The sequence below is a fragment of the Trichechus manatus genome, unplaced genomic scaffold, assembly GCF_000243295.1.
Source record: "Trichechus manatus latirostris isolate Lorelei unplaced genomic scaffold, TriManLat1.0 scaffold00016, whole genome shotgun sequence".
NCBI lineage: Eukaryota > Metazoa > Chordata > Mammalia > Sirenia > Trichechidae > Trichechus > Trichechus manatus.
The window spans coordinates 20,631,187-20,641,870 of record NW_004443952.1 but is presented as its reverse complement, the minus strand read 5'-3'; the positions used below and the strand labels follow the sequence as shown (position 1 = coordinate 20,641,870).

The following is a 10,684-nucleotide window of genomic DNA, read 5'->3' as shown; positions in this document are numbered from 1 at the left end:
AATGTCATAAAACAATATGTGTACTACTGTTTCATGAGAAACTATTTGTTCTGTAAGCCTTCACCTGAAGTACAATAAAAAAATAAAAATAAAAACTTGGGTTTTTTTAAACTGTTTCCTTTCCTATCTGATGCCAACAATTATAAAGATTCACTTTAAATAAAAGACCAAAAACCAGAATACAGCCAGACACCTAAATCAATTGAGACAAGAAAATGATCCAGGTAGACGTAAATAATGAGGAAACAGCCCTAGCTTTCCAATCCGTTCATACTCTATATTAATATGGTAGTGGTGTCTTGTAGTCTGGGTAAAAGAACAATACCAGATTGCACTGTACTGAGCTATTTATGTGGATATTTAAATTATGTTTAGGTTTCAGGTAGAATGTAGGTGCTTGTATTTTCAGTTTTGTATTCTTTGATTTATGCAAGAAAATTGCCGTCTTTGGAGAGAATGATTTAGGGAACTGTTAATATAGATGACACATAAACCTGTGTTTTGAACCTAGCCATCTCCTTCAAGCTTCAGATCCACATATATCCTTTCTTGGTTTTCTTTTTTTGCTAGACATCTCTGCATAGATTTCTCTCAGACATCTCTAATTCCACATATTAAGGAACAGAACTCAAAAAGTCTCTGTCTCTAACCCTATTTTTCCTTCTATCTTTGCAGTTGTTGGCAGCACCCTCCATCTTATACCCACTCAGGAATCCTTTTATATATTTCTCTAATCTGTCCCCTTATTTCCATTTAACTCTCAACATTTCTAATCTGGATTGCTATGGTAACCTCTGAACTGGTCTCCCTGCCTAAAGATTTGTTCCCCTCCAATTAATCCTTCGCATAGTCTCCAGAGTGATTTAAAAAAAAAACAAAAACACAAATCCAATCATGTCATTGCCTGCTTAAACTATTTATTGGCTCCCCATTGCCTATAAGATAAAGACTCTCCATTATCTAGCTGTTCCCCACCTCTCTAATCATATTTCTTACTTCTTATACCACATTTCATATTATAATAATATAGATTTTATATAGGTCTGTGATTTGATATAACCTACATACAAAATAAGAAGTCTTTTACCGTTGGGTAATGACAATAGACACGAGACTCGAGAGTCAGAGATAAAGGACTTCATTACTCACAACACAGCAAGAAGCATGAACATTTGTATGTTTTGCATCAGTTTCCCTTGTCCGGAAGAACAACGGGGGAGAAGCAGAAGAGCTAGATGGAAACTGTACATGCAGTGGGATTCTATCATAGCTGAGGAACACTGAACTCTGGGAGTCTATCGCTTTCATAGTAAGCAGTAAGCAAGCCTGTTCTTTATCGCTGAGGAAAACATTGCCCTGAGAAATGGCCTCAGTAAAAGGCAGTGAAGACTTTGTATTCTTAGCATATCCAGTTAAATATGCAAGGATGCTTAGAGCCCTTGGTAGGTAGCCTCTCCCAACAACCCATCCCTCTTTCCTACATGTTCTTGACATGAGTATGCTACTGCATCAGCTACTCTGATTAATCTGGCCAGTAGATGCTGGCAAAAGACATAAGATTCCTGTCAGAGACAAAAAGAAAACAATTACTGATGGCCTAGCAAATAGCATGAACACCTGCATGTTTGCACCAGTTCCCTTGCCCACAAGAACCATGGAGGTGATATAGAGGGCCCAGGTGGACATTGTGCATACAGTGGGTTTGCATGACATCTGAATAATGCTGAATTTGAGAAATTTTCAGCTTTTAATAAGTAATAAGCAAGTCAGGAAGGAGCCCTGGTGGCACAGTTGATCAGCTGCTAATCAGAAGGTCAGTGATTCGAACCTACCAGCCGCTCTTCTGGAGAAAGATGTGGCAGTCTGCTTCTGTAAAGATTTACAGCTTTGGAAACCCTATGGAGCAGTTTTACTCTGTCTTATAGGGCCACTATGAGTCGGAATCAGCTTGACAGTAGGTTTGTGTTTTTTGTGTTTGAAGCAAGCCAGCTCTTTGTCCTGGAGGGGACATTACCTTATCTCTCAAGATTGCTCTCTGCAAACCTAACTCTGAGAAAAGGCCACAGTAAAGAGCGCTGAAGGCTTTGCATTCTTGGCATACCAGTAAGAACTTGCAGGAATGCTCAGGGCCTATGGCAGATTACCTTTCCCAATACTATTTGTAGTATTTCCAAGACTCATTTGTGTCTACAACCATTACAGAAAAGTTTGATATAAAGAGATTACTAATATTTGTGACCTATATACTTCCTAGGGATAGTGATTCTCTTTAAAAATTAATATATCAAATGCTTTGAGAGTTTATAAATATATGATTATATAGATACTATTAGAATTAATAATAACAAATTGTTTCTATTATTTGCATTTAAGTTTTAAGTAATGTATCTTTTGATATATAATATGATTAGGATTTAGAATGAAATATAACAGAATGCCTACCTTACATTTGTATCTGCTATTATATGTATAGTTATAATATTTCCATGAGGTGAAGAAGGTCAGCTTTGGTCCAAGTGGATAATATTGTTTCCAGACCCAACCTTCATAGATAATATCTGATGGATCTCTGTCCTTTGGAATATTAGAAGCTGGCCTGGTCACATAGCTATAAACACCTCAAGGTCCTAGCTAAATTCCTATTGGATATGCCTTTGTTGGTCCTATATCATCATTTTCTGTAAGTATCTTTCTCAATGTAAAACAGAAAAAAATCAGAAAAACCATTATTTACAACATTGCAACTATTTTTACTTTTACCTGTCCTTAACTTTGGTTCTTTCCCTAATTGCTAGCTGAATTATGTACACTATCTATGGTCAGCTCTTTTTATATACATGCCCACTAGTATGGGCCATTTTTTATCTCACTTGACCATCTATGTTTTGTTGCCTTCTCCACACTGGAAAACTGTTCATAGTAATACTAGCAAGCAGTTACTGAGCATTTACTTTGGGTACTGTTCTAATTACTTTAAAATATTAGCTATCTTTCTCATATGTGTAATAATCCCGGGTACTATTATTATCCCCATTTTACCCATAAGGAAATAGAGACACAGGACAGTAGTTTATGTAATCTGTAAAAAAAAATTTCTTTGATACTTCTGTAAGAAGCAAAGATGAAATTGATGTCAAAGAGCTTAGTAATAAAGTGAAATGCAAATATTTTACTATTGCCTGCTTCATAACAAGGCCCAAGAATGTGTGTTGAATAAATGAATGAGTGAATATTATTACTGAGATGTACCATGTTTTGCATAGGTAGAGTCCCCAGAATAATGTAAAATTAAGTATGCCAAACACTGTGTCCATAACTTAGTAGTTACCCACCCAACAGCTCTTTGTCTTCTTTCCTTTTCCTCGAATTTCAGAATCAAAATGATTGTCTGATTGAACATCTGTAAAAGGTCATGATGAATTATTCTGCAGTATTTGAAATGTTATGATTAGAAAGGTCAAACCTTATTTTTTGGTATGAACTGCCACATAGATTTGTTTTTCCTGGGCACTTTCTCTTTTTTCAAAGAAAAGATGGTAAGAGATTTGGAGCAGAGTGCCCTCTTGAGGAAATTTTAGCACCTTCTTTCTCAAGAGCTGGCATTGGATGAAATGAATAGTCCAGATAAGTGACATACTATGAATGAAGCTCAGATAAATGAAACACTAATAAGTAAAAGTAATCAAATACCAGATATTTGAGAATTAAGACCCTTAACTGTTATGATCTATATCACAGAGTTTAAAAAGAATTTTTAAAGGAAAACAAAAACCTGTAGAAGATATTTCATTTCTTCTTCTTCACTCAGTCCTTCAAGTAATACTTATTAAGCACCTGTTTTGTTCCAGGAGCTACGCCAAGCACAGTGGTCAAGAAAACATAGTCTCTACCTTCATGGAGTGTACAGTGTGTGAGGAAGATCCCAGTAAGGAGAAACAAAGGAAAATATATGTGGCTACAAATTAAGAGAAGTACTATAAAGGAAATGAAACAGTACTAGAATAAAGATTAACAAAATACATTCTACTTAGGTAAGGTGGTCAAAGAAAGCCTCTCTGACAGGAAGCAATTGAGCTGAGACTTGAAGGACACAGAATTAGCCAGTTAGGAAAACAGCTGTGGGAAGGAATTCTCAAGGCACAAAGAGCAACATGAACGAAAGCTCTGAGGTGGGAAAGTGCTCAGGAACTAAGAGGAAATTAGTGAATCTGGATGTAGTCAACAAACAGAATCTAGCAGTTTCTGATAAGTCCAATTTTGAGTTTCTATAAGTCAAAGTGTGCAGCATCAATAGAAACCAAAAGATAATGCGGAGGGAAAATAATTGTCACCTTAAGCTGTGACCAAAGAGTGAGGGTAAAATTTAAAACATTTTTGTTCCAAATGATGATGTCAGGACTAGTATATCAAGATGCTATCAGCTTTCTTTCACGCTTGTAGCCTCGTGGTTACAGGATGGCTATCATATCTACCTTCTAGACAGACAGAAGAGAGAAGGGCTATACCAGCTGCATCTGTCCCTTTTTATCAGGAACTAAATGGTTTTCTAGAAGATTTCCAAAGAGCTTTCTTAGAAGATTTCCACCTCAGTCTCATGCACCGGAACTGGGTTATGGCCACCCTTAACGGAAGTTGGGAAAGCAAATATTAGCTTTGCTGAATCTTCAGTGAGAAGCATCAGGGGAGGAAGGGGATTAGATATGGTCTTTTAGCCAATTAACAATATTTGCCATAGTGATACACTTTTATCCAAACAGTTGACAGAACTACAAGGAAAAATGGACAAATCTACATGTCATCATGATTTAAAATGCGCCTCTCTCAGAGATTAATACAGTAGATTCAAAATTAGTGAGACTTTAATTACACTAATAACAAACTTAATGGACCATATAAATAACACTCTGCCCAATAATTAGAAAATACACATTCGTTTCAAGCACACATGGAATATTTACAAAACTTGACCATGTTCTAGACTTTAAAGCTAATCTTAACAAATGCACAAGAATTTATGTCATACAGACTACATTCTCTGACCTCAATGTTGAAAATTAAAGATCAATTTAAAATACACCAGAAAATCCGTGTTTAGAAATTTTGAAACCTACTATTGGATATTATACTGGTCAAGGAGAAATAAAAATGGAAATAAGATATTTTGAACTGACCTACCATGAAAACTCTACATATTAAAACTTGTTGGATACAACTGAATAAATTAGAAATAAAAGAGAAAAACTGAAAATTAATGGATTAAGCATCCAGCTCTAGAAGTTAGAAAAACTAGAGTATATCAAAAGAAGTAGAAAGAAGGAAATAACAAAGAACAAAAATGTATAAAATAGAAAACCGAAAAAATAGAGTGGAACAAAAGCAAAAGCTGATTCTTCGAAAAGACAAATAAAACAGAAAGATGCCTTTGTCTTTTATAAAGTAGGAACTTGAATTCTAGATGGAAGTGTTTGCATATTATCCTAGAGATTATGGCTATCTGCTGACTTCTTTTTTTTTGTTTTTTAATTAAAGAGGAAATAACAATCATAGGCATACCTTCAGAAGGTCATTCTTTTTGCTAGGTGGAAGAGTCTATGGAGGATGGATTGAAGGGAGGGAAAAATCGGAGGCAAGGAGACCAGTTAAGTGACTTTAGCGATAATTGTTCAGGTGAGAGTTAAAGAAGGCCTGAGCCAGGAGCAGTGGTAGTGAGAATGGAATAGAGTAAATGCATATGAGTTTATGAAGGTAGATTCTACAGCACTTGGTTATTGAATGGGTATTGAGAAAGAGAGGCAAAGAAGAGGGAGAGTCAAAATTTTATTTGGCCCCTATCTGTATCTTCAGCTTAATCTTCTTTCACTCTCTCCCTACACTATTGCCACAGTTGCTTTTTTTTTTAAGTCCTTTAACTTCCCATGATTTTTCTCGTCTCAGAGCCTTTGCTTATGTTGCTCCTTTTATCTGTAATGCTCTTCCACCACTCTTCCCCTGACTGTTACTTATCTTTTGGGTTTTAGCTTAAGTGGAACTTCCTCTAGGAAGTCTTCCCTGAACCCTCCCAGGTTAGATTGGGCCCTCCTATTATATAATTCCATTGCATTTGTTTGTAGTAGTCAGTATACGTATACAATATTTGTCTTCCCCACCTAGACTCTGAGCTGTATGAGGACAGATACCTGTTAATTTCATTCATGAAAGGATCTTCAATATCTAATAAGCACATAGTAGATGCTTAATAAATATATGTTAAATGAGTGAATAAATGAAGAGAATTAGAAGGATGCAGGAAAAATGATTTCATTATATCTTGTCCACCTCCAGAAAAGCAAACAGGTCAGTCTATCACTAGAAAGAATCTATTTTATTCATAGTCAATAATCTGGAAAATAGTACAAAATATTTCTTTACCATACCCATTAGTTTGTTTTTCAGTCCATGCCAATTCTGCTCATCTAATATGAACACTCTTATGGATCCCTCTTTCCTGGTCTTATTCTTTCTTATCTCTGCCTCAACTCTTGAGCTCAGTTGAATCCTATCTCTGCCCCTGTGGTCAGGCAGGCAAATCTTATTCATTCTCTACACCTCATTGTTGCTGTAGCTAGTCCCCTTTGTATTACAGCCTCACGTTCTTCCCAAAGGATTTGCAGTGTCTTTCTTGCTAATATTTATAGTCTCTCATAGTAGAACATCAATGTATTATAATGCTAAAAGGCCCCATTTCCAACAAGGTTATGAGTGGAGAGGGTCTCACAAGATGAAAAAGACAGATAACCCTGCCTGCGACTGTGCTTTGAATAAGGAAAGATAAATATTAGGCATGACCTTTGGCAGAGAACTTACTCATGTTCTTACATACTGTTTGGTATTGTTGACTTTGAGGTATCTGTTATACCAAGCCTACAGAAGGTTCTAACCAGAACTGGAAATATGGAACTAGATCTCAGGAAAGAGCTCAAAAGAACGATTTTTTAGAGAGTTTTGTTATGTTTCAAAACTCCCATATTACACAGATATATAGCAGTTGGCCTGGCTCCCCACCACTGCATTCCTTTATCCTTTGTAGCTAAGCTGCTTTCTCCTGATGAGTCAGTTCTACCAATTTAGATAGTTTAACTGATAATGGAGAATACCGCCTACAAGTGGATGGGCCTACAATAACTTCCGGGTTGGTGTTTAGGTGACCATATGAATCTGGGATACAAACTTTGAATAAGCTCCTTCTACCTTAGTTGTATCTGTAAACAGTTCTCTTAAAAAAAACAAAAAACAAAACTAATCATACACTCCTACTAACCAGATGACTGTGAACAAAACATTTAACCCCTTTGAATCTCAATTCCCTCACCTGTGAAAAACAAAACAAAACCCATTGCCGTCGAGTAGATTCTGATTCATAGTGACCCTGTAGGACAGAGCAGAACTTCCCCATAGGGTTTCCAAGGAGTGGCTAGTGGATTCAAAATGGCAGACTTTTAGTTAGCAGCTGAGCTCTTAACTACTGCACTACCAAGGCTCCACCTGTAAATAGGGGTTGAAAATCTCTGCTTATTTCACAGTTGTTATACTTTGAACTACATAAATAATAGGGACTATATTAGTCAGGGGAGGGGGCCCTGATAGCACAATAGTTAAGCACTCAGCAGCTAAACCAGAAGGTTGGTGGTTCAAACCCAGAAGCCACTCTGAGAGAAAGATGTGGCAGTCTGCTTCTATAAAGACTTACAGCCTTGGAAATCCTATGGGGCAGTTCTGCTGTCCTGTAGGATTGCTATGAGTTGGAATTGACTCGATGGCAGTGGGTTTGGTTTTGGTTATATTGGTCAGAATTGTTGAAACTAATACATTCATACATTGCTGCTACTATATAGCAATTTGGAAAGTACATCAGAAACTGTAAAATGTTTGATCTCCTTTGATTCAGTAATTGGTTCCTGATAATTTATTCTTATGAAAATTTAAAAAGAAGGAAAAACTGTGTGAAAAAAAGATGTACATTGCTATATTTTCTATAAAAGTAAAATATTGGAAACATTCTAAATACTTAACAATAATAGAATGGTTAAATAAAACATGTTGCTTTACCACAATTAAATACTGTACACTGTTATACACTGTAAATATTATAGAATATGTAAACTACATGTGTATAGAAAATGGTTGGAAGGAAACATAAAAAAAAACAATTGACATCTGCTGGAATTAGAAGTATTGTTTTATTAATTTCTCTGAGTGTTATTACTCTAACAGAAAAATTAAAATACTTAAAACATTCTAAGATTTAAGATTGATTTTTTTTCCCCCAAACTAAATTTCTTCTTACCATCTCTTGGGTTTTTTTTTTTTTTTTTAGGGAAATTATCGTTTCATGAAACTTTTACTCACACGTAGAGCAAACTGGATGCAAAAGGATCTAGAAGAGATGACTCCTTTGCACTTGACTACCCGGCACAAGAGCCCCAAGTGTTTGGCGCTTCTGCTGAAGTTTATGGCCCCAGGAGAAGTGGATACACAGGATAAAAACAAGGTAATAGATTGTCAAGTTGAAGGCAAATGAGAGCAGAAAGCAAATTGTATTTGCTTCCTTTTATAATGTGAAACCTCAAAGAAGAAGACCTGAATTACCACCCATACTCATGGTAAAACAATTCCAAGTCTGCATACACTCCAGGAAAGTATTTCGCTTAAATTCCGTCATTTTATCCTTATAACTGTGTGTGGTAGGTAGTTTCATCTCCTTTTTCACAGGTGGGGAAACTGAAGCTCAGGAAGATTAAATTTACCCAAGATCTAAGTGGCAGAACTAGAATTCAAACCCAGGTCGTCTGACCCCAAGACCCAATATTTGATAATTAACTGTGAGAGTTACTGTAGATGGTTAGGCTCACAGTGCCAAATGCCCAAGGCAATGCACTGTATACATAGTGGTTTAGCGGCCTGGGCTTTGACATCAAACTCCTTGCCAGAAGCTGTCACCTACTAGTTCTGTGTCCTTGGGCAAATTACTCAATTTTCTCATATGCAAAAAGGGGATAATAAGATTATTGAAGATTAAATGAGATAATAAACATAAAGTATTTAACAAATGCCCAGTACATACTGTGCTTTCAATAAATGTTAGCTAAAAAAATTATTATTAGCTTCATTTTCGTTCTAACATTTAGTCTGACATTTATTGCTAGGATCTATTCTCTGGTCTTGAATTTTAATATATTGTTCATACTGGTCTTTGTTTCGATTGATGCTCTGATCATTTCATTCTTTATGGGGGGAAAAATATGGTCCATAAACAAGTGTAATAATCCTTTTCCTTTCCACCAGGCACTTAGTCATAGGGAACAAAGCAGAGATCCAGTGATCAGAACTTTAAAGTGTGAACTAAGTCTCTGCAGTGAAGCCTGGTTACTACAGTTGGGCCCAAGAGCCCAACCGAGCTGATAGACAAACTGAATTTATGCTGAATCCTCCACATTTATCTCCACAACCCTCTAGCTACCATCCCCCTGTCCACGCCTACATGCATACCACTTAGTTACCTGTACAGCAAGAGGAGCCCAACTGTCCAGGACAGGGCCTGAAAGAGAGCAGATCCTGTAGTTGGTGAGTTCAGTAAATATAATTTTTTGAAAAAGTGAATTATGGGAAGGGGAGTAAGGCCTAGCTATTTACTGTTCCCTGTTAGCGAACATAGAGAATGGGAGCGAGCTTAAAGATCAGGGCCTACAGGAACCTCTCCCTTAATCAATAGCGGTTTTATTTTTGTTTCTATTCAAAAGCCGTTTTGAATCACCTACATGAATTTGCTACAGGCATGTGTGCTGGTTGATTATTTGTTGGGTGGTTGTCTCTGATTTTCAGTTTGGAAAACTCAAAATGCTATATTTTTCTCTGTGAATACATTGCACATCTTCTTTTAGATTGGAAGGTCAGGAAACTTTTCCTGTTAAGGACCAGATATTAAATATTTTAGGTTTTGCAGGCCTCACAGTCTGCGTCACAACTAATCAACTCTGCCATTGTAGAGTGAAAGCAGCCATAGACAACGTGTAAATAAATGAGCATGGCTGTATTCCAACGAAACTTTAAAAAAACAGGTCACGTGCCAAATGTGACTTGTGGGCCGTAGTTTGCCAACCCATTTTAGAGTGTGTTTGAGAAGTGGAATAGTGATCAGAATTACGTATATGTGTGCTGACAAGAGTCTAATAGAAAAGACAAAGAAAATATATAAATAGCTATAATTCAAGATGGAGTGTGAACACCATAAAACAGGTGCAGGTTGGGCTGTAGATATTTAGAGAAGGAAGATACTGCTTTAAGCTGGAAAATTCAAGAAACTCACTGAGCTAAGAGGCAGAGAAGAGAAAGAGACACAAAGCCTGGAGCAGTGCTTCTCAAAATATCTGTGCTGAAGGACCTGTTTTTTGTCTTTTTTTTTTTTATGTCCACTCTATTGCAGAACAATAATTTTGTTATAACACACATTAAGAATGAATTACTAGAAAAGTTGGAGGACTCACACTACCTGACTTCAGAACCTACTATACAGCTACAGTAGTCAAAACAGCCTGGTACTGGTACAACGACAGATCCATTGACCAATGGAACAGAATTGAGAACCCAGATGTAAATCCATCCACCTACGGTCACCTGATCTTCGACAAGGGCCCAAAGTCCATCAAAT

The 10,684-nt window shown here is 36.6% G+C and overlaps 1 protein-coding gene across 5 annotated transcripts in view; it reads left to right on the top strand.

Moving 5' to 3' along the window:
- The window catches only part of INVS (inversin), a 156,689-nt gene that overhangs the window by 64,304 nt on the left and 81,701 nt on the right, over positions 1–10,684 (top strand). For 4 of the 5 annotated variants that reach the window (XM_023727460.1, XM_023727458.1, XM_023727459.1 and 1 more), the window contains exon 4: positions 8,354–8,527. In XM_023727460.1, the coding sequence (XP_023583228.1) occupies positions 8,354–8,527 (174 nt within the window). Of the gene's footprint in view, positions 1–2,614; positions 4,032–8,353; positions 8,528–10,684 lie in introns of those variants that run through there. The other variant, XM_023727461.1, reaches the window with a different exon arrangement.